This window comes from Patella vulgata, chromosome 7, assembly GCF_932274485.2.
Source record: "Patella vulgata chromosome 7, xgPatVulg1.2, whole genome shotgun sequence".
Lineage (NCBI taxonomy): Eukaryota > Metazoa > Mollusca > Gastropoda > Patellidae > Patella > Patella vulgata.
In genome coordinates this window covers 26,539,915-26,565,235 of record NC_065885.2, presented here as the reverse complement: position 1 = coordinate 26,565,235, position 25,321 = coordinate 26,539,915, and the positions used below count along the sequence as shown (strand labels likewise).

Below are 25,321 nucleotides of genomic sequence, written 5' to 3'. Positions count from 1 at the left end.
ACACATCCTACAACACAATGTGGAAGTAATTAGTAAAGGCTGATTCACAATCGACAAAATAATAATTTAAAAAACATGTAGAATACACTAAGCAGGCATAACCGACTGTCGTTCAATTTGAACTGTTCACGTATTTCACCGAACATAATTGATTAGAAATTATATACATTCATATTACATTAATATGTGCTTTTAGACCATTTCACAATGTTTTGTTTGTACTAACAAAGTTAAAGATATAACTGCATATGTAACCTCTAGTTAATTACTTTTAAAAAATGATAGCAATAGAAAGAAACTAACCTCAATACACATGGAGTAGATATCTCTTTCTTTTATATCATCTCTTATATTATCACAGATTAATACACTGAAAAAATACAATATTAGATATCTAAACAAAAAAAATATTAGTGCTATATATATATTGCTTTTGAAACAATTCTATTGAGCAACAACTAGCTATGGGTTCCACTTCGGTCATATAAGCCTCTCAAGATCGATGGTCTTGACATCTTGTCAACAAAATACTTCAGTAATTTTTAGACCAACATACAAGTGGTTATTTTTCTATGGAGGAGAATTTTGCACGGACAGCCTTCTATTCATCTAGTTCTGGCTGTCAAGTGTTCTGTTATGTGTACACTCATGTACACAGGTGAAGCTCAGTTTTTGTCCCATTTGAAAAACTAGGCAATGACCCTGTTGTTCAGGCCATTGGCATTACATCATCACTATATGTTAACAACATAAATGATTTGCCTATCATCAGATTTGATGATTTTAATGTTTTAAAGGAAATGAAATTAATATGCTTAATGTCCTACTTTTCTGCACAGAATGGGCTAATGATAGCAGGCATATGCCATGCAGTGTGCTATGAGGGAAGTTTTGCCCAGACAGCAGAGCAAAGTCCTACTCTTAATTCAAATTACAACTGTCAAGGATTCTATTACCTGCATGCCAATGTGTACACTGGACCTCGGTTTTTCATCCTATCCTAACTACTATACATTATTTCTTGCCAGTGCATAAAATTAATGTATCTGGTGAGAGGTGTTTTTTTAACATACTAATTTATTGTTTTACAGTATTCAACTGACATATGATGTGTAATATCATGTACATGTAATCTTTCAAGCAATCTTCAATGCATGATGACAAATACAAAATAACCTTGTTATAAAAATATTTTGATTATTTATTTACCTGAAATGTTTTTCTATCACATCAACACTTATATCACAGAATTCTTCTTTACTTATATCTTTTATTTTACTTAATAATAACAAATGACAAGACAAAGCCTGAAATAATGAAAAATAATATTATTTTTATAATTCCACATTTAATTCGATCTTAATTCAATATACATAAGAAAATCAAAGTAAAAGATTGATATTTATTTCCTCCATGATCAGGATGTTAAAAGTTTGATTATCCCAGAAAAGTTCATACTGAAATTCATCAAGCTTGCAGGGCAATCAAGCAGTAGTTTAAAAAGGGAACCCCAAAAAGCATAGTCCTATAATAAATAAAGCTAATTTCCACCCTTTCAAACAAAAGCATCCATATTCCTAGAAGATTCTACAGCAATAAAGCAGACTATACCAATATTACCTTAGATCTAGTTACAGTGCTTCTTTATGACAAGGTATTAACCACTAACCTGACTATAATTATGATTAAGTATATTAATATCTGCTGCCGTCTGCCAATCACCTATGTCAACAGCCAGACGTAATATAGTTAAACTATTACAATATGATGGCATGTGCTGAAATAAATTAAACATAAATATATGAATATACAGAACAAGAAAAAAACCAACAGAGATTGAGATAGATATAGACCGACCCTATGATTTACAGTATATGTGTTAGACCACTTGACCACACCCGCTCCCCAATAACCAATATAATATAATGCTTTGCTTATATAAGATAACTTACCTTTAGAACTACTGGAATGGTTCTAGAACAATAAGGTTGTGTTCCTATAGTACCAAGATCGGGTAATCTGTATAATTCACAATCTTCTCCATAATATTCAGACACCTATACCATATCAACATAAATTAATATAATTGGTATTTATTGGAACCTCAACAAAATATTTAAAACTTTTGATTTTTAGGACATCTAGATTCTTCCATACAGATGTAATGTTATGTTTTATTTTTCAAAGACAAAATGGAAATATTTCCAGACCTAAAAGATGAATATTCACTGTAAAAAATATTCTAGTTATATAAAGAATGTAAATATTCACCGTAAAACTACCTTCTTTGCTAATTGGAATTTATAAGGAAGAAAGATAATAGACCCCTAATAAGCTGTAAAAATATTTTCTTTCGTGCTAATTTTGAAATCAAAATAATGCACAAATACATGTACTTACCCAAAGATCTGAATCACTATTGTCTGATGAGGCAAATAATCTCTGTTTCCATGATGTCTGCCCTAATGTATCATGGAAAGGAAGTTTAGTTAATATGGCAGGTGTACCTACAGCTTGTGTACTTCCAGTCCCGTGTCGTTTATAATTCGGAGACGAACGTTTCACATTTTGTATTGGTTTACTTTTAACCATTGGTAAACCAAGCTAATATTTAAAAATAAAATAGAACTGTAGATTACATGTATAATTTTCTTTTTAAAATTCATTTCTTCTAAATCCATTTTGCATAATGAACATGTTGATTAATATGTATCAGCTCACATTTTCCCCTTTAAAACATCTGAAAATGTAGGTGGAAGCATTCATGAGATGTTCCTCATGCTCAAAATTTTCATTTTTATATCAGTGATAAGTCTGGTCACCCTTTTGCTAAAACTGGCATTCTAACACCTTTTGATAGGACCAGAGTATTTGATATTGTTTGAGAGCCTAAAGACTTCAACTAGAAACCTACATGCCGAAATATTTAGCAATCCAAGATAATTATGTAATGTAACATATTTTTTTAATTCATCGCATTGAAATGATAGGATATGAATATGAAATGCGCTTTAATGTCTTACTGCTCTGCACCGACTGGCCTAATAAAGACGAGCATACGCCATTCAGTACGATACGGCCTACTCTTATATCGAATTCCAACTGTCAGGCTTTCTCTTACATGCAAGTCAATGTGTACACAGGACCTCGTTTTTTTGTAACATCCGTCGTGCACCACCGAGGCAATGACATGGGGAAAACATATCGGAAAATTCTGAGGAACTTTCTTGGCCAACACTTAAAATGACCTACCTGTCCACTTTCGTTTTTGCCCCAGACCCACACCTGGTAGTCACTATCAAGAGCTATAGTATATTCACCACCAGATCTAGCACTAATAAACTGATGATCATTAATCTTAGTCAACATCACAGGTATTTTCTATAAAAATAATCAAATGTAGAAATATATTTTCCTGAGACTTTTACAAAAGTAATCAAATGTAGAAATATATTTTCCTGAGACTTTTACAAAAGTAATCAAATGTAGAAATATATTTTCCTAAGACTTGTATAGGGTAAAAGGGAACATATTTGACAGTCAATTATTGACAAACACTAAATAATACGCCTATGAACTTTAAATATTATAAAATTAGAAAGCAAAATAGATGTCAGAGACCAAATGTTTATTGGAAGTGTGTAAATCTCTACACCTATTATACATTCAATTATACAAACTAGCCAGAGATAATGTGTACTAACTGATTCTTAATTCACATGAATAATAAAACAAAACAGTAATAATAAGCAGGATTCTATTTGCTATAAATGTGCCGTAATATTTGATATATTCTTTTCAAACACCTGATACTACTTTGACATGGGTATCATGAATCAATTTTAAACAGCAGAACACACTGATAATTCTTTTCTAACTTTTAATTTACATATTTTTGTCTATAGAGCTCAGACTTGGTATTAACCAAGAAAGAATGTTGTAGAGTAGGAACTCTTTGAATGATACATACACCAGTATTAATTGGGTTGATATGATATGTTATTCTGATTAAAGTCACGACTACATTTTTATTTTAGAAGATTAAGTGACATTATGCAAAGAAATATCAGTTTTGCTTTTTGTGATGCTCAAAAACCAAAAAAAAGAAGTTACCTCTTCTATCTTATGTCCAATCCCAAGTTGACCATCAACATTTCTACCCCATACATAAACATCTCCATCTGTTGTCAAGGCAACATTATGAAAACTGCCACAGGCTACCTATATATGTACATAATATGATAAATTTGTTTAAAATATGTTTAGCTTTGTAACAATTTTCATTTGTATTTAGAAGAAAGTTATATCTTTACTTTGTCTAGATTATTTACTTAACTAAGGAGAAGGTTGTAATATACATTTAAACAGAGTTATTTCCCTTGTTTATATCCCATACTTTATTATCTACTACTGGGTAACTTTCAGGAGCATTATATATATGCTTCCAGAAAAACTATCATAACAGAACTGTATCTGTATCAGATATATTTTATCTCAAAATATAATTGTAATGCCCAGGAAAAATCAAACTTTAGACTCAAATTGCTTATTTATCATAAAGGTCAACCACTGAGTATCAGACAGAAATCTCAGCACATGCAGCAATCATCTAATCATTGTAATGCATCGCAGCTATGTTAATATTGGTAGATTATCAAAATAGTATCCTTTGAATTATCTCGAAAAATATAATGTTTCGATAATAAATATATTTTTCCTGGTAGATTATTAAATGTTTTCAAATTTAGCAATGTAGCTTAGACAGCAATTAAAAATAAACCTTATACTACACATACCTCGAATTTTAAGGTAGAATAACAGTTGTAATAATATCCATACCTGTATAAGTTTACCATTTACAAATGATGTATCAACTAACACAGGATTTAAAAACCCTTGTATAGGATCAATCATTGGTTGACCATGTTGACGAGAACGTTTCATAGAATGGGCTGAGAAACGAAGACTATATGGATGACATCCCCAAGAATAAACATGATTATTGGCAGTGATCGCTACCTGAAAAAACAAAATAACCTTAGAAAGAAATCTAAATAGACTGAATATTTTCAGTTTTTTTCTCTATGTTTAAGCAAAAGTCAAACTCAACAAATTTACATAACAATTTTACAAAAATTTCATGATGCGTATATAAATAAAAAAAGAGAATCCAAATTCTTGTGACATTTATTTATAAGTTTGGAAATAAGAAGTCTCACATGATCCACACCAAAACATGAACAATTTACATGTTTTCATCTGAAACAATTTAAAATGTCGGTAAATATATATTATGACAATAAGTTTCTTAGTCATCATGAAATATTTATTTAATTCATAAAGTGCATTAAATATTCAACAATTTTGTTTAGTTTCCAACTGAGGATTATTTAACATTTACTTATTCAGCAAACTTACTGAGTGAAAATATTTAGTAGATATAGCTATGACACCTTCTGGTATTCCTTCTATTACAACTGGTTTTGTTCTTTTAATATTATCACCTATACCCAACTGACCAAAATATGCACATCCAGATGTATATATATCACCCTGAAATTCATTTAAAATCATCAATCATTAGTATCAATTCTATCCAAATCAAAGCAAATGTCTAAAAGAAAATTTTAAAAGACACCCCCCCCCCCACTCCATTAATCATTAATGTCTCTACAATGCTTCCACAAATTATTATATGAACTCTGCAAACTACAGAGAAAAGATTTATTTTCTAACCCGAAAACAGAGTTTATTTTAAAATACAATATTATAATACACTACACACCCATGTATAAGATGCATCCGTATAAGACACACCCACGTATAAGATGGGCCTAATAAAAGACACACCCATGTATAAGATGCACCCATATATAAGACACACTCAAGTACACGATGCACAATGAGTTGGCCAATTTTTTCAAGGTAAAACTTAAATGACATGTTTAAGATAAGGATCCAAAGAACTATATTTTTTAGATTAACATCGAAATTCAAAATTTTACAATCAAAGCCACCTTTAAAAGATTCTTCAAGTTACATGTAAAATGTCAACTACGTTAAATTGCTTAATTATAACAAAACAATCAAAAAAAGAAGTAAAACATGAACTCACATTAGCAGATAAAAATAAACTATGACAATACCCTGCACCGATTCTAATAATATCTTTACCACACAGTGACTTGATATTCTTAGGTACAAGTTGATCTTCAGGATCATTATGACCTAGTTGACCGTGAACACCCCATCCCCAACTATAAACACTGAAAAATAAACATCCATAGTATTGTACAACATTAACACAAAGTGGAAAAAATATATTAATGACTTAAAGACTGTTGTTGATATACAGAATGTTAAAATAGTCACATTCTCATGATTTCCTACAAGGTCCTAATTATTTGCAGAGAAAAAGAATGAGAACTATACTTTTCATTCTTAGCAATTGTCCACTTGACAGGCAGTGAAACATATGCCCACATATGTCACATATTTATTCTTTTGTAGGTAATGGGAGCATTTAAAAGACATTGATATCAAGGTTCTACAGAGAGAAATAAGGGCCATAACTCTATTAGTAATTAACAGAAATTCGCTTTACTTGTGTAAATAATGTACATAGCACGTCAATTTCATACAGATTGGATGATAACGTTTTTTTGTTGTAGTGTTCACAAGGTTCAACAATCGAAAACAAGGGCCATAACTCTAGAAGTAATTAATGAAAATTCATGAAATTCAAAAGGCTTCTTCATTTTCCTAATTTAAATAATGCAAATCAATGTAATACAGATTGGATGATAACTTTTTTCATTCGAACATTTATAAGGTGAAACAAGGGCCTTAACTCTAGAAGTGATTAGCAGAAATTGTTGAAATTAAACATGCATTATGTAAGAACAAAATCTGCCTATTACAAGTCTTTCTTTAGGCCTGAAATGTTATCTAAATTATCAATTAGACATTAATTAACTTATCCAGACCATAATAAACTCTCGATGTCAAGGCTAGCCTTCGATGTTGACTGGATTAGATTCCTATATGCAGCTTAACGGCCATTGATAATTAAATCAAAACAGTGGATAATCGAGACTATGCTGTTTATATTAATGATTTTAGTAATGATGACCGAGGCTATGCAAAAATTTCACCCGCTTCGTTCTCGGCTCATAGTGGATCAATTTGACTGAAATTTTCAGCAAATTACCTTTACACTATCTAGTTTTTAACTATTATAGCGAGAACTGCCATCTCTTTATCTTATCTCCCATAATGTATCTTTAAATAGGATTCTTCATTTCACTAATTTAAACATAAACAACAATGGACGAAAGGACTGACAGATACGATGACCATGTGCCGTATACAAATTTGGCATTCTTGAAAAGATAATGTAGATAAATTACCTGGTATTTTCTAAAAGAGCTAATATAGATAAAGATAATATAGATAAATTACTTGGTATTTTCTAAAAGAGCTAATGTATGATATTGTCCACATTCTATAGCAACAACGGTTTCTCCTAGTTCTAGAAATGTCTCCAATAACATAGGCCGAGTATAGGTATGACGTGTACCAACACCAACTTGACCATACAAAGAACTACCCCAACCATATACCTTCAAAAACATAAAGAGATCTGTCATCACAAAAACTACCTCAACCATACACTTTCAAATAAAAACTTTTATTTAGACAAATGTCAATAGAAGTTATCTAATTAAATTTAAAATCCTAATTAGAGTTAAACTGCTAAATCAAACAAAAATTTTATTGCTTGAACATCCTTGCATTGAACAAAACTGTCTTTTGATTGAATAGGATTTAATTCACTCTTTTTAAATTTAGTATCCTATAGTTTCCTAAACTATTCTTTTCTAGATGCCACTAAATTGAAAGTGCCTGCTTTATAAGAAAGTAATGATTGTTTTATATATTTCTTTCCTATGAGAAAACAAAATTGACTAATATTGGTTTAGTGATGATTGAATGTAATGCACTCGTTATCAGATAAAATATCAGTTGAAAAATGAGTCTGTTGGACTGTTCAATTTAAGCCGAACATCATTAGATTAAAGACTAAGGGAACCGTAAAGGATATAATTGTAATTCAGCTCCTTGTTTTGGTGTTTTTACATTAACAATTGGTTAAACTATCAGTAATTATAATGTATGAATTGAAGTGTTCAATAATTACATACGCCTTGTTGTGTTATTGCCATGGTATGTTGTTCACCACAGGAAACAGAAGAGACTTTAATTTGTAACATATGTAATGTTTCTACACGACATGGTGTACAAATAGCTCTATCTGATACTAAATCACCATGTCCTAATCTGAAAAACAAACAATTAATGTAATATAAAGTGGACTCTGTCACTTCTGACATCTGAATACTACGGCAGTCTATGAAATCCGTCATCATTTTCATGTCCCGATCTATTTCCTTATTACTTCAACCAAAAAAGTTTTGAGTAGTCTGGATTCTGAATATTCCGAATTACGGCATCAATCAGCGGTCCCGTCACAAAATTTGTGTTCAATTAACATTGGATAATCTGGCCTTCAATTAGTGGGTCTTAACCGACAAGCAATCACCAATCAATTATCTGTGAGCATATAACACGTGTTGGTCTTTGTTGATTACCTTGATAATTTCATAATCACCCGTAAGAGAGTGTTTGGTATTTGATTTGAGTTTCTCACATCAAATATAGCGACATTATACATAAATTGCCGAGATGAAGAATCACTATCATAATAATATTGTGTTCATAATGTGTGATCATACAGAATGTACAGAAAGCGTTATCATATTTTAAGTTCTGGGTATTCAAGGGTGCATTATAATAAGAATACTTCTGGTATTCGGAGGTACAATAATACTTTTGGTATAATACTTCCGATATTGAGGTAAATGAGTGTTTCGACATGCTGTGTAATCCGGCATATTGTATTGATCCAGTACAATGTCAGAATTGACAGAGTCCACAGTAATAATGTAATTTAATGAATGACAAATACATAAACGTACAATACTGTCATTTAAATGAATTACATCACCTCATTACTGATTATTGACACAGGACAAAAGACATGACTGACCTAAATATAGAAAACTTTAGGGACGAGTTATTTTGAGATGATCTTTTAGAGGCATTTAGTAACTTGCTTGAAAACGTTGAGAGTATACTCTTCGAAACGTCCCCTAAATAAATCAATAATTGTCCTTCCATAAGTTTATTTTGAGACATTTTGACTCTTAGCACCTAATGGGTAAAGGTCCACCCAACACAAACTAGTTCATTTTGGACAAATATATATATAATGTACTAGCAGGATACCCGGCTTCGCTCGGGGGTCATAACTCCGAAACCGGAAGTGGTAGACTAACGCCACCTGGCCTATGTTACTCCCTGGTCCGAGCTACCCCTATACCCCAACTTTCAGACTCGGGGCAGATGTAGCCGCCAACCCCGAACAGACAGACTTCGCTCGGGGGTCATAATTCCGAAACCGGAAGTGGTAGACTAACGCCACCTGGCCTATGTTACTCCCCGGTCGGAGTTACCCCTATACCCCAAATTTCAGACTCGGGGCAGACCTAGTGTAGCCGCCAACCCTGAACAGACCGGCTTCGCTCGGGGGTCATAACTCCGAAACTGGAAGGGGTAGACTAACGCCACCTGGCCTATGCTACTCCCCGGTCCGAGCTACCCCTATACCCCAAATTTCAGACTCGGGGCAGACCTAGTGTAGCCACCAACCCCGAACAGACAGACAGACAGACAAACGGCAGTCACAAATATATATATAGATGATAATTTTTAAAAGACCCTGGTGGGGAGGAGGGCAATAACAACCCCTGTCCTGTCAGAATCTATTTTACCTCCCATCTTTTGCCCGTCCCCAGGTATATAGATCACCATTTCTAATAGCAGCTCCATGATCTGGTCCACCACCGATTAAACTACACTGTAAAGCCAACTTAGGTTTCTTCTGACTAGATATATTCTCTTTCTGTAATTCATATATATATTAACTTAAAACACATACTGATATTTATAGGATATTAACCTACCCGAGATTGATATGGTAGAGAAGCCCAAGCGTTCTCTACCATATCAATTCGAGGGAGAGTAGGTTTATATCCGACATATACAACGCCATTTCACCCTTAAATTTAATGGGCTCTTCCATTAAAAGGCAACAACAATTGGATAATTGCTCGATAGTTTCCGCCAAATAGCGAAAATTACCGAAGTAATCACGTGCAATTACGTGCATGTTTTTGTTTATACGTCGCCATTTTGGACTATTGAATTGAAAGCAAAAACAAAATGGATAGTAATACGAAGTCAGACGAATAATCAATCCTTTTTAGCCAACATATTGACGATGGAATAGATGTGAATGCAAATATCAACGAGGATCTATCCAAAGCCTGTTTTAAGGGGACTGTACCCAAAAATAATTTACAAAGGAACTCTTGGAGGATAAATACTTTAAAGTCTTGTAGTGTGTGGAGAAATAATCGCAATGTTGACGAAAAGAAAATTCTGAAAGATGTCTTAGACATGGATAACCGATCTAAATACATGTATGTCAATAAGTATGCCATCTATTTCGGTCCTGAATGTTAGAAACTGTACCATAACAAATTTTAATTGTCAAAAGAATAAAAATTTATTTCTGTGTTTTTTGGTATTATTTCGATCATCTACGTCATCAGCGGTTGATATGAGCCCAATATATATACCTGAGATGACGTCATTAGCGGTTGATATGAAATATCAACCTGTCATGACTCATCAGCGGTTGATATGAACGAATATATCAACCTATGATGATGTCATGACAGGTTGTTATGAGATATAACTGCTATTGACATCAAAGTAAAAACTACCGCCAGATGTATATATATAAATCAATCTATAAAAACTTTAGAGGAGCTCAACTATATCCTCTCACAAGAAGACTCAACCTATCTAAAGAAAAAAACATAAACTCCCTGTGCCAACAACAGATGTAAAATGGTTTTACGTCTGTTTGCCTTGAAGGTCATTCATATACTGAATAATGGAATACTTTCTCTGGAATTTCATAGTCTAGAAGTTGAAGGAAGTAAAATAAAATGGGATTTTAACCATCTTACTTTCTGCACCAACCAAGCTCATGAATACATGCATTTAACAACCAGTGTGCATTGAGGTAAATTTTTCAAGGATACAAGGACTGGCTGAAAAGTAGTAAGCTTATCTATGATAGACCTGTACAAAGTCACTAGCTGTTCACAGCTGACATGACATCATCATTACTAGGAAAATGAGGACCGGCTAGTTCCTTTTTTTTATTTTTGGAAACAGGTCAAGAGCTTTGGCACCCAGTTTTGTCCATTTCTGGTGATTTCACAAGATGGTCTGGTACGAAGACAATAATAACACTATAGTTGCAGTTCTTATATCTATGATTCATTCAATGATTGTACTTGGTGCTGGCAAAAGTTTGTTTCAACCCAATTGATCTATCCTTTCAGACTTAGAACTTTTCAGTCAGCCCTCGGAGCAGTGCTTGACTCTATGACCTAGTCTTATTTCCACTGTCAGGAGATATTTGACATGCTGCCAGTGGTATACACAGGACGTCAGTTTTTCGTCCCATCCAAATGAATATACACTTTCAGTTGTCCTGTCAAACTGACATGGAGAAACCTGGTTGTATAAATCTGGGGATCTTACTAAAAACAATAAAATATACTTACTATTTCTGTATAATCAAAATCCCAGTTAGTTAAAAGTTGATGAATATTAAGAGGTTTGGTACAGTTTAACTGTCGTCTAGTATTCAGTAGGAGAACTATTCGCAGAAAAAATTCAACCAGTTCATAAATATCAATATTATCGCTGATCTATCAATAAAAGAACAACATCGTAATAACACATTTAATGGTAATTAAACACAGGCACAGTGGCTCAGTGAGTATGAAGCTGGCTCATCTCTAGCTAGGTACTGGGTTCGATCCCACAATCAACAGATGTTGATTCCCATGTCTGGTTTTATTTTAGATGGAGAGCCTGGCAATGAAAATGGTTTAGTCATTTTTAAGGGATGAAAAACAGGTTCTCTTTGCACACTCGTAGCAACATAAAAGATCCCTTAGCAGTTACTATTTCTGTATAATCAAAATCCCAGTTAGTTAAAAGTTGATGAATATTAAGAGGTTTGGTACAGTTTAACTGTCGTCTATTATTCAGTAGGAGAACTATTCGCAGAAAAAATTCAACCAGTTCATAATTATCAATATTATCGCTGATCTATCAATAAAAGAACATCGTAATAACACATTTAATGGTAATTAAACACAGGAAAATTATGTAATTTTAAAGGGGAAACAGTAGATCAAGAGCTAAACCGGTCAAGATGTTCGATCAGGCACAGTGGCTCAGTGAGTATGATGCTGGCTCATCTCTAGCCAGGTACTGGGTTCGATCCCACAATCAACAGATGTTGATTCCCATGTCTGGTTTTATTTTAGATGGAGAGCCTGGCAATGAAAATGGTTTAGTCATTTTTAAGGGATGAAAAACAGGTTCTCTTTGCACACTAGTAGCAACATAAAAGATCCCTTAGCATTTAGAATTTGATGAAATTTCCGTCACAGCACATGGCATACGCCTGTATTCATTAGCTAGTGCAGAAAAGTAGGATTGAAATGAAATGAAATGGGGTTTAATGACCTTCTTTTCTGCTCCGTCTGGGCTTTGAGGGAAATTTTGCGCTATGACCTAGTCTTATATCGAATTCCACTTGCCAAGGATACATGCACCTAAATGTGTACAAGAGACATTGATTTTTCGTCCCATCCTAACAATGTTTACATTGTCCCTTGCTAGGCCCTCTGTCTTGCACCAAGATGAAATTTCTCAACCAACACCGGGATCAAACACATGACCTCCAGGGCAGTGAGCCAATGTCTTACTCACTGAGTGACCGTGGCTCCCTGAAAAGTAGGATGGTGAACCCCATTTCATGAACGATCAAGTGCAGGACATGGAGCAGAATCCGAATGTGTAATATATTATATAATTTTGAACTATATGTTGAACAGTCATCTTTTAAGGACCGTCACTTGCTAAGCCTCTTCCATCTTTCTTGGCAATGCTGCTAACCCAGAAAAAATCATCCCATTACATTAAATACGTAAAAATAAAAGTTTGTTCACAAATGTGATTAAGGATTGCTTACCATCATGACTTCTGATTGTTCTCCGATGAATGATGTCAAAGAATTTAAACTTGTAGTCCTAAAAATGATATGAATATTGCTCTATTAATTAATGGAAGCAGGAGGACACAACTAGCAATAAAGTAGATGATTATAGTTGCATGGTTCAAGTCCTGAATTCAACTTCCAAAATCCAGGTCAGCTGCAAGTTATGAAAAGTGTTCTGCCTACTGCCTACCACCTACTATGGTCTGATTTTCACGAAATTTGAACTCAACCAAATTACGGGGTAACGGTGATATATTCGAATGTTTTTTTTAAATCGGATAATAATTGTGACCTCTAGAGGGACCACAAGCTAAAAACAGGATTTTTCGAACAATCAGGGGCCATAATCCATGAAGTTATGGTCCGCTACATGCCAATATCGCAAGGAACCAAGATCTTTGTGAGATAGACCTATATTTCAAAATCAGATAAAAATTGTGACCTGTATACTGTCCACAAACAAATTGTGGAGGGTCAGATGTCCGGACGGACAGGGGAGTCAGCATAATACGCCCACATACATGTAAACATTAACAACCCCAGTCCACTGCAAAAATTAAAGAAAGCTGGTATTTTTTACTCTGATCTTTGTAAATTATTTTTGAAAACACCTGAAACTACTGCTCCCAAATCAGTATACATTCCTTAAACAATTCACAGCTATTTTAGGGTGACCACCCATACTGCAAAATGTTTCCAAGTCCCGCGTCCTGAAAACCAGCCAAAATGTCCTGCGTGGAAGACTTCTATTACTGTAATATGCATGAATCTAGTCTCGCGATAGTCTATTTGAGTATGGGTCTAGTCAAAATACTGACAGACCCACCACAAATTGCTTTAGAAGGTTTTTTGGTACCAAGTTGTAGATATAGATGACCTTTCCATGTGCATCATACTAAAAATCCACCGAAATCCACGGGCGTGGTTCCCCCTTGCCACTGGTGCAGGACAGGGGGCCTTGGACAATGTATACTCATTCGGATGAGACGTAAAAGAATTCTTGGCAGCTAGATTAGCGCTGGTCTCGGGCAGAATTTCCCTCATCTATAAGGACACGATATGGCGTATGCCTGTCTTCATTAGCCCATTTCGTTTACTATTAAGTCAAAGAAATAAATGTTTTAATGTAATAAACATAAGAAATGGAAAATATTGCTTGCCGCCAAGACAAAAATCAACGAATATAATTTATATAACAATGACACCCATACCCTTCTCTTGCAGTACAACTACAACAACTACAACCGACAACACCACGGCCGCCTCCATACTCCAAGAAAATAAAATTAAATAAATATTTTTAATCCACATCTTATGTTAAAAAAAAATATTGTAAAGATCTGAACTACTAGTAGAAATCTCAGTTCTCAGACAATACATTTTCTAAAATCTCCAGCTATTTACTTACATATTGCAACTTGGAAAACATGCTTTTTCGTATGCTGGGCCTTTTCTATAGAATAAACAGCCAAAGCCAATTATTGTCAGTGGGCCATTTCAAACTCAAAACAGTCGAGGGAGAGAGAGAAGAGAGAGAAACAGACACACTATAATTCGATTGCACATAATGTCGTTAGCTATGGGGAGAAACCAGTGGAGCAGGAGAAAAGTCACGAGGTTAGACGGCGAATCTATTCCTTAGAACTATAAACTTCAGCAACAAACCTCTGTCTAGACCTTGACTTTCTTTTAAGAAAACCTTGCATTACTTGTTTAGAAGGATCAAACACTTCTGCTAATCTAGATAATAAATCTATATGTAAATTTGTTATTTCTGTTTCCAGTAGATGGATGTTCTGTATAGCTAACTGAGGTTTAACTAATAACAATTTAACTAGATCTTCACTACATAAACACTGGATAAATGTTCCTGAAAAACAAGAACAAAGTTTCATCAAATTACATACCTGTATATATCTTAGTTAGTACTTTATTCCATTTTAGTTTACTTACTTCTAAATCTAATGTTTGAGATGATTACTTAAAGAATTAAGTTATGAATTAAATTAAGAAATAGCAACTGAATAAGTGGAGCTGAAGTTAAGTTTGATTAATGCAATACATGTTTTTCTTAGGCAACAAATGATTGTTACAGGTATATAATTGTGTAGGCCTATTCTAAATGAGCCTTTTCCATTTGCAAAAGAGTCGTATTACCCGAAATGTTACGAATAAACCACCACTCAATACTTAGTCTGTTTGTACTACTGTTGAGCAAAGAGTAGGTAAATTTATATATTTTCCTACCTTCTCCTGCCTTCAATAAATGTGCCTGGAAACCTCTAGAAATAAGATCTTCTAATAAATGTAACGGTATATTATACCTTCCTTTAGACTGTAATAAATCTAATGCTTCCATAACAAGACCTCTCGCCTGATAGTACAAAAATAAAATCATGACCACTGTATGTCACAAGCTAGACTTTTCAAATATATTTAAAAAGTAAAAAATATGCATTATTTTTATTAATTAAAGATACATTATGGGAGATAAGATAAAGAGATGGCAGTTCTCACTATAATAGTTAAAAACTAGATAGTGTAAAGGTAATTTGCTGAAAATTTCAGTCAAATTGATCCACTATGAGCCGAGAAAGAAGCCGTTGAAATTTTTGCATAGTCTCGGTTATCATTACTAAAATCATTAATATAAACAGCATAGTCTCGATTATCCACTTTTTCTGATTTAATTATCTTTGGCCATTAGCGGCATATAGGAATCTAATCCAGCCTAAATCGAAGGCTAGCCTTGACATCGAGAGTTTATTATGGTCTGGATAAGTTAATTAATGTCTAATTGATAATTTAGATAACATTTCAGGCCTAAAGAAAGACTTGTAATAAGCAGATTTTGCTCTTGCATAATGCATGTTTAAGCTTAGCACATTGGACTATAAAAAGAACCGCATGAAGAATAAACTGGCTTGTACAAAAATGATAGCACAATTACTATACTATATTCATCTATCAACAGCAACCAATGAAAACTTAGTTATACCATCTCTGTTCAATCTGAATAATTTTTAGACAAATATGTTTTATAATGAAAGTTCTTTTGATTGTATGTGGTGTTACGAGTCTATATTTAACATTGATTCTGACATGTTGGGGTATTAAGAAGAAATATAATATGTAATAAAAATCAATATCTCGGGCAGTTTGAGGAAGTCTAAGGAACAGCAGTTTCCGTGAGTTTCAGTGTGTCCAGGTGTGTACTAGTATTAATATATCACTTTTCTCTAATTGTCTTCAAAGATCTGGGTATTAAACATCTACATGTACCAAGTCCAGGTTAATCCAATATAATTTATATATCTTTAATTACATGAATGATTACCTTGGCAAAATCTAGTATCTGTTCAATAAAACCATATTCAGCTAAAAGTTCTAAGGCTATTTTTTCATCAAAAGAAAAACTTCCCAGTAGAAATGTTCTGAAAAACAACCCACCCTTTAAATACATAGAACTGAACTAATATGATCACATAATCAATTGATCCCAATCAATGTAATACTTATCAAGGAACAAGCATGTTTGCAAAAGCACTTTCAAGGCCATTGAAATACTGTCTTGGCAAAAGATCACGTAACATTGTGATTATTGATTGACAGTAAAGAGATTGTGCAATTAAATCCTGTCAATATTATTCCAGTTTCTTTTGCTATGGCAACAGATTCTAAAAACCATGAGGATTTTGCCTGTTTATCTTAATATGATCAAGCCCATGAAATATAGCGTATAATATGTAGCATACTGTTTTAGAGACGACTAGGCCCCCACTCCATCCATAATAAGAACAAGCCAAAAGTGAGGTTGATGTTCCCCACCGAAATAAATAGATGACACATATAAATTAATTACACATTTATCTTTTTCAAAAGTATCGAGCAATCAAACTGATTATCAACTATACACCAATTTGCATCACTCTCTATCAGATAGAATCAAAGTCAAAGAAATTGCTTGGCTCTGCTTAGCTTTAGCAGGAAATGTTAATCATTGAACTCAATCAAGACATTCACCTAATGAACATCAACATCAATTTTAAACATTCTACCTCAATTAAAAGCAGAGTTGTTATGTTCCAAAGTCTTGACCAATCAAATTGCTTATTGCTCCTTAGCCTAAGCAGAAAATTCTCACCATCAAACTTAGTCAAGGTAATGATATGAATCTATACTCGTAGTTTCATAGCTCTCACTTAATCATAACCAAAGTTATTGTGCCCAAAACCATCAACCAATCAAATTGCTTATCTCTGCTTACCATAAGCAGAAAATGCTCATCTTCGAACTCCATCAAGGCATCGACCTAATAAACACCTACACCAAGTTTGAAAATTCTAGACCAAAAAGTGTGACAGACAGACAGACAGACGAACCCATTTTAATAGTCCCCTGCTTTCTTGGAAAGGCGGGGGACATAAATATAGACAAAGTCAGTTAAGGTAACTGACAAAGTCAGTTAAGGTAACTGAATTTGAATAATACTCAAATTTCTGAAAAAAATAAATTAAACTCACCTGAAATCTTGTAGAAATTCTGTACTGTTATTTTGTCTACTTCCTATTTGGTGTATATAACAACGTAGTGCTAGATCTGACATATGTTTTCTTTCTGCTGTATTTAACTCAATATGACTATTACCCAGAACTCTCTGTAATAATGTCATTGCTTCTGAATAATACTTATGCTTTAATAAACTGGTTACCCTCTTTAAGTATGAACACTGAAACAGATTAAAAATTCTTCATAGTACACAAAAACAAAAATATTTTATCTGAAAATATTGTATCTTTCTTTATTTCTGTGCAATGCTAGGAAAAAGAATTTTGTCCAGACAGAAGCATTTTCAGTTTTTCATCCCAATCGAACAACTAGACACCAGTTTACTTGTCAGCCTGGTTTGAAAATTCCTGTAATTCTTTTCGACCCATTCTGGAATTCCAACCTGGGATATCCAGTGGTTTTATTGTTTGACTTCCACGGCCCTTCAGGAAGTCGTGAAGAAAATAATAAATATACATATCGATGAAAAGTCTCACTCAAATCAGGGATTCACAAATCAAAAGTACATAGTTAATGAAAAGAATGATTAGATGGTACTTACTTTAGATATATGATAAAGATTGAGAGCTTGAGATGCTTGATTAACTTCTAGAAGATAATCAGCAGCTAATTCAAACAGATTGGACAGATTTAACCCAATACTGATACCTAAAGATTCTGCTATAGCAGCATCACTATTCTCTACTGCTAATTTTATAAATAATCTTTCAGGTGATGTTCTACAAAATATAAACCCCATAATCAAATAATCTGATTATAAATTTGTAATAATTACAAAATAATTTCAAAAATACCAACAAACACTCCCAAAGTAAAATCATGAATATTAGTTTCCGTGGCTACATCCACTTACACAAATTAGGTCATTTCAAGACAGACATATTTTTACCTCAGTAATTGGGGGAAAACAAAGACCGCTAAAAAAAACTCACATGGTTAGGCAGACAAATCTGCTTTTTGTGACACAGAAGCATAGGATAATAAACCAAAAATTGATCATAGACCATATGATTTAAATTACTATCATTAGACACCTCTGTCAAACCATCCCTACCTAACATCTTGAGACAAAATAGTATGTAGGGCTTAGAAGTTTACCTTGGTCTACATTCAAAGACAGAAGAATTGGTAACTATGATACAGCCATCTAAAACAGTATGGGATGTAATAGGTATTGACTGTAGAGATGGAATTCCACTTGAATCATTCTTTTCTTGCTTTGAGGCAGCTTCTGCTTTCTCATGCCAATAAAATGGAAAACTCTTTTTCTCAGTTCCCAAGACTTTTTCTCCATGTGGCATCTCAAACTTTTGCAGAATAGCATCTTTATTGAAATCCTGGAAGTAAATAGGAAATGGGTAATACATGGAAAAAAAATATAATCCAATTATTTAGTCTGATATTAAATTTTGTTAATGTGAAAATTAATACAACATGGTGCTTCAGCATGCCTGTGACATACCCAAAATTTATCAAAATATTTTGTTTATTTTAATACTCTTGAAAATCATAAATAAAGAATTCTGTACCCCGTAGATACTTTAAAGATATTTCAAAGATCTACATAACAAGGCAGTAATTCATGTGTTATAGATAAAATATACAAATCTTATCTTAATGAAAATTTAAAAAAATTACAACTAACCTGTTGATCTTCTGAAGAGATTTCTGCTTTTTGATTGGATATAACAAGCAGACGTTGTCCGTGTATACTAGATACAGCAAATATAATACTATCAGTTAATATCACATCATATGTACCGATAGGTAATTTATATATGAAAAATGGTGAATGTTCTACACAGCTATCATATACCTGGAAATAGACAGATTTATTCATTTATTTATTTATCTATCTATAAAAGACATTTATTCATTTGCAATTCATTAAGACTGGAATTAATTCCACTGCCCTTGAAAAATCTTCCTTTTGCTGGATAAAAAAAAGTTGGTAATATCTTTGTTGAAAAAACTCATTTTCACAAAAAGAAATTACTTAATTTATAATCTTACTATAAAGTTACATCCGCTATATTCAAATTAAATTGAATCAAAATTAGGTGAAGTATGTCATGGTATCACAGAGATATATACATGTTGTTATTATTAACCGTCAATTTACAAGTCATATCAAAATTCAGTTTTTTAGTGTTCAATGAATGCCAGTGAAAAATGTCTTACTATGTCCCTGCTTGGATTATTAATAACAAGGCTACGTCTATGCTTATTCTGAATATGTTAATCAAAATCATCTACATTTATCTTTCTTCTTTGGGAGAGATATTGTCTATTTAATTTGGTATCTGTTTAATTTGAGGTTGCCAAATCTGTTTATTGGATTTTATTCTGTTTAAGAGAAAGCACAAAGAGTTGTATAAAATTTAAAAAGTTGTATGAATTCAAAAGTTGTATAAAATCTAAACAGTACAAAATTGTTTACCTGATATGTTGAAGTTTTATCACAATGTGCCGTTACAAAATGGCGGCCCTTAGCATTCTGAGGATACAGTATCACTGAACGATCAAATTGTTGAAATTTAACTGGTGTAAACATTGATCGACCCTCATCTGAAACACAAGTATCCAAAATAAAATAATTCAGCAATATCATATATTTTCTAAGTTTGATGAAGATCTATATAAAAATTCATATTTCTAATTGTTACAAAAACTGAAAGAGAGTGCAATACATTTCATATTGAAATGATGCCTAAGCAACACAAGCTAATGTTGCATCAAACCATGGCCTCGTTTTAACACCTGTGAACACACAGAAGAACAAGACATATTTTTTTTTTGTTACTGGTACAATAAAATACAAATTCCACCCTGTTAAATTAAATTATATATTAACCCTGTTAAATTAAATTATAGGCCCCTACTGTGCTATTGTTAAGTCTGAAATTGAACAAACCAAACTTTGCTAATCTGAACAATTCATTTTCAGATTTGAAACAGAACAGTAGTTGAAAAAAAAGGAAGGGAATGAACTTTAACCATAATAGTTTAAAAGTTATTTTACCTGATTTAACTAAAATATTTTTAACAATGGGTAATCTTTTGTCTGCTCCAAATGCACTAACATCATTTAATGGTGTCCATCTTTGTGGCGAGCTACTCTCAAGAAGTAATTTCCATTGGTTACCAGAATTTCCTGTAATCTGCAAAAGGGAATACAAAATTTTACAAAACATGCAGGCATTATACGGGGCAGGCAAAAATAAAGTGTCTGTTTAACTGTGCATTATTCTGCTATCTATCTAAATCTTTGCTTTGAACAGATTAGAGCATATGGATATTTACACATAATAGATTGGTATTCACACACACACTTGATTGGTATTTATTCAATATAAGAATTCATAAAAAAACATAAATCATTATTGTCTTACCAACAGTGATGTTGTCATCTGTTGATCATCTTGTACAATATCTAAATCAATTACACAGCCATTAACAGATTTACTTGTAACTATCTTTCTTCGTAACAAATCAACAAATATAATTTCTCCTTCCTTAGAAAAGATTATGATAACATTATAATAAATAAAGCTTAGGACCATTGTGAGTGTCTGTCGACTTGTGATTCAGATGTTGAAGCCGCAGTGGCTCAGTGAGTAGGCAGTGGCCCACTAACTAGGAAGTCCAGCTGGGTTCCATCCCGGTGTTGGCTGAGAAAGTTCCCAGGGAATTTCCAGTGTGGTGTCCCCTTGTCAGTGGTGCAGGATGGAGGGTTTGGTAAGGACAGTGTGTAGTAGATCAGATGACGATGATAAAACCGAGGTCCAGTGTATGCATTGGCATACACATAAAAGAACCATTGACAGTTGGAATTTAAAATATTTATAAACTCTGTCAATCCTCCTTGCAGATTATTTCAATTTATTCAAAGTTAATAATTATTACAACAAATTACCCACCTTGGTGCCATATATAGCAATCTGATCATCTTCCCATGTATGCCACCAACAAATTTTAGTAACAACACCTGTAAATACATTCCAAGTTATAAGAGCAGAAAATAAATAATATGATCAATAGATGTTTACAATAAAATCTGATTGAGAAAAATGTAAGATAATCTTACCAGCAGGCTTTGAAAGAGGAATTAAAGTAGCATCATTTGTTGTCCATAGTTGGTTTATTCTAGCTTTGGGTTCCTTTAAACGAAAGTAAATAAAATATAATGAAAATAAATAAATAAAATAAAATACTATTCAGTATAATTGAAATAATATCCTTTGTTAATGTACATATATTGGAATGGAGAGAAAAAAAGATTTGAGATTTTAATGCCCCCAAAATATACATGACATTTGCAAATGTTTTCAACCAAAGTTCTTCATTGCAATTTAGTCTTCCAGGTGAGCCTGGCCTAGCTATCTGAAACAAGACAAACTGTGAAAATCCTAGTTCTTAAAAAAAATTACTTAGGGCAGAAATCCAGATTAGTCCAGATACTGTTTAAACAAAAAAAAGTTACTCTTATTTATAACCATTATAACCAAATATATGTAGCCTTTGTTCCTTTCAAAAATTTCAACACAATCACAGGATACTTCCAATCATACTATAAATTTAAGGCCCTCATTTTGAGATCAGTTTCCAATTCTGTAATGAGTGATAATAGCATTCCGTGAAGGAACTCAACAGGGTTCACTCAAATATACTATTTTTCACCTCTTTTAAGTCTTAAATCTGACATGTACTCCTAAAACTCACCAAGAGACATAAGGCCGGAATAATATAAATATCAGGACTTTCTGTTAAAACAAGCAGCCATACTAATGTTGGATCAAAACAAAGAGAAACAATTGTGTTTACTTTTGGCCATGGTATTTGCTTTATAATGGGAAGATCACTGGCAGGTTTGTATCGAAGCAACAGATAATCTGAAAATTAAGAGAAAACAAGATGCTGTGAGATTTAATGCAGCAATAATAAACAAGACATTTACAAATGTTTTTTCACCCCTTTAATAAACATTACATTTACAAATGTTTTTCAACCAAAGCTCTTCATTGCAATTTATTATTCCATATGTCATGGCCGCTAATTTAAAACAAGACAACTTTGGTAACCTTTAAAGTGTTTAAAAACACTTTGATAAGCTATGCAATACAGTATCCATGCCTGGAATGAAAGAGTCACTCTGGGTCCGCTGTGCCGTCTAGCTACAATATTATCACGGTAATACTGTGTTTACCGCTACAATTGATACAGTCTTCAGAGGCCTTGCATAGCAGTTGGGTTTCGTCAAATCATATAATTATACAGTAAGGCTTCACCTTTATTTCAATGGGAATTGGTTTATTATATGTTAAGCTATATATGTGCAGTACAGTTTTTGGTCAGTTTATGTGTAAATTAGGGGCGCTATAGGTAAGCATTTTTTTTTTTAGTCATTTAACTAAAAAACTTGCTCAAAGGAACACCTTAGGACGATCCACTACTATGGCTGGAGTAAGACCGAAGACATCTGTAGTTGAACCATGGCATTTCTATGTGCCATTATGTCATGTACGCCCATCCCTTCTTGATCATGGCACTCCTGCGTCATCCTGATTTCCTGTATTTTGTGGGTTTAAAGTAGCTAAGTCTCTAACTCAATATCACCAAAAATCTTCGACATTGAAAACACGAATTATTTGTCAGTTCAAATCAACATTGGTTTTTGTGATCTTACAGGGAAAAGATGGGCTTCTGATATCCAATATTCAAGACAAAATAAACATTTTATCGTGTACCATAATGCGTTTCAGCGCCAATTGGAACAAGGGACTCAAAGAACGCGGCTAGACATATTCCACAAGTCATGTCAAATGGTGATGCTTTATTCTTATCTGGAGAGCATGCACAATAAATATCATCGGTGTAGACTGGAATAACCAGACGCTAAGTATTGCTATTAATGGAGACTTTTGGCGTATTTCGCCGAACATAACTGATTAGAAATTACAGTAAAAGCAGAAACGGTTGAATGTAAATCAGCTTATATACATTCAACATTGACATATGCGTAAATTGTGACCCATTAATTTGTGTCAATTTCTAGGTCCAAAAATATTAGCGATTTAGCTCCTTTAATTAAAGCTGCTAGTGCTAATTGTAAATCAATTATCCCCATTCTGTGTGAATACTAAATGCTCCTCACCATTTGAGCAATATACGGCAAGCAAACACTTTTCACCTTCCTCTCGCCATGCATATCTTTTGATGGAAACTTTTTCCGGTGAAGGGGAAGGCGACGGAGTACTACTGTCGCCGACATTAATGTCACTGGTTTCACTATTTGCTACATTATCCTTTCTTACTGACAATAACTTGGCGACGTCAAATAGTTCGTACATAATGCATGCACATAACTGTTTAGGCCTAATTAAATAAAACTAATGTGCAAACAAATATTCTTCAGCGAGTAACCATTCTTGTCATGTGCTAATTTGACCTTTGACATTGTTGATAAACATTAGAGTTATTTCCCTTTAATTTTATGGAGCACCGGTTGTGAAAGTATAAATTTCAATTGACTTCGGGCCAAATAAAGTTCATTATTCCGAACTCGACGGAAATATCGTAGACTTTGTGCTTGGATCTAACAATGAAAATCCCACACAGCAGAATACTATAAGGTCTGTCATATTGAGTCAAGTGCATGGCGTGGTTTCGATACCCCACGTGTAGGCCTACGTGACAAGAGCAGGGTCGCCTGTCCAACCTCGTGGGTTTTCTCCGGATGCTCCGGTTTCCTCTCCACTACTAAAGACCCCTATGCGCGAGCGAATTGTTGAAATAATATTGAACAAAATGATAGTCCAGAAATGACCTAGTGTTGAGTGGACGTTGAACCCCATTTTGATCGCAATGTTTTGAGTTATATCTTCCAAATTGAATTCTGGCTTAGAAATCTCAGGTCTTTGCATATTGGTTACAATTTTAGGATCGTAAAATTTTAATGCCTTTTGTGCAATTTTATCTTTCCGTTCGGATTTTGACAGTGCTTGGTTAGATCTATATCAGAAGGCCACCTGCAGATTTCCTCATGTAAACAGGTCTAGCGCGCTAATTCTAACCCCAACCCAAGACCTAGCCCAAAGCCTTACCCTTACCCCAACCCACAATCCTCGGCAGCAAACACGTGCCCTAACTCTGTTTACATCTCACGACCTTTGGGAAATCTGCGTTAGTACTCTTCAACGCGATTCTGTGAGTTATTTCCTTAAGTTACTGTTTTAGGGTGTCACGGTGGCTAAGTGGGTAAGACGCTGGCTCTCCGGCCTGGAGGTCGGGTGTTCAATCCCTGCATTGGCCGAGAAAGTTCATCCAGATTTTCCGGCGTGGCTTCCCCCCTTGTCAGTGATGCAGGACGGAGGGTCTGACAAGGACAGCTGTCTAGTCGTTCGGATGGGACGAAAAACCGAGGTCCCGTGTACACATTGGCGTGCACGTAAAAGATCCCTTGACAGTTGGAATTCG

General features: G+C 33.8%; 1 protein-coding gene across 1 annotated transcript; it reads right to left on the bottom strand.

The window, feature by feature from the left end:
* Positions 1-1,205: 1,205 nt before the first annotated feature.
* Positions 1,206-24,287, bottom strand: LOC126827750 (uncharacterized). The gene is made up of 21 exons (XM_056102267.1): positions 24,000-24,287; positions 22,568-22,737; positions 21,933-22,005; positions 21,766-21,833; positions 21,238-21,360; positions 20,868-21,006; positions 20,286-20,413; positions 19,491-19,661; positions 18,944-19,182; positions 18,387-18,564; positions 17,800-18,005; positions 16,614-16,710; positions 15,524-15,650; positions 14,942-15,146; positions 13,250-13,307; positions 12,172-12,318; positions 5,419-5,553; positions 3,253-3,381; positions 1,953-2,057; positions 1,670-1,777; positions 1,206-1,307 (listed from the first exon to the last, which is right to left on the bottom strand). The coding sequence occupies exons 1-21, from the start codon at positions 24,193-24,195 to the stop codon at positions 1,206-1,208; spliced, it is 2,904 nt and encodes a 967-aa protein (XP_055958242.1). The 5' UTR covers positions 24,196-24,287.
* Between the last annotated feature and the right edge of the window lie 1,034 nt (positions 24,288-25,321).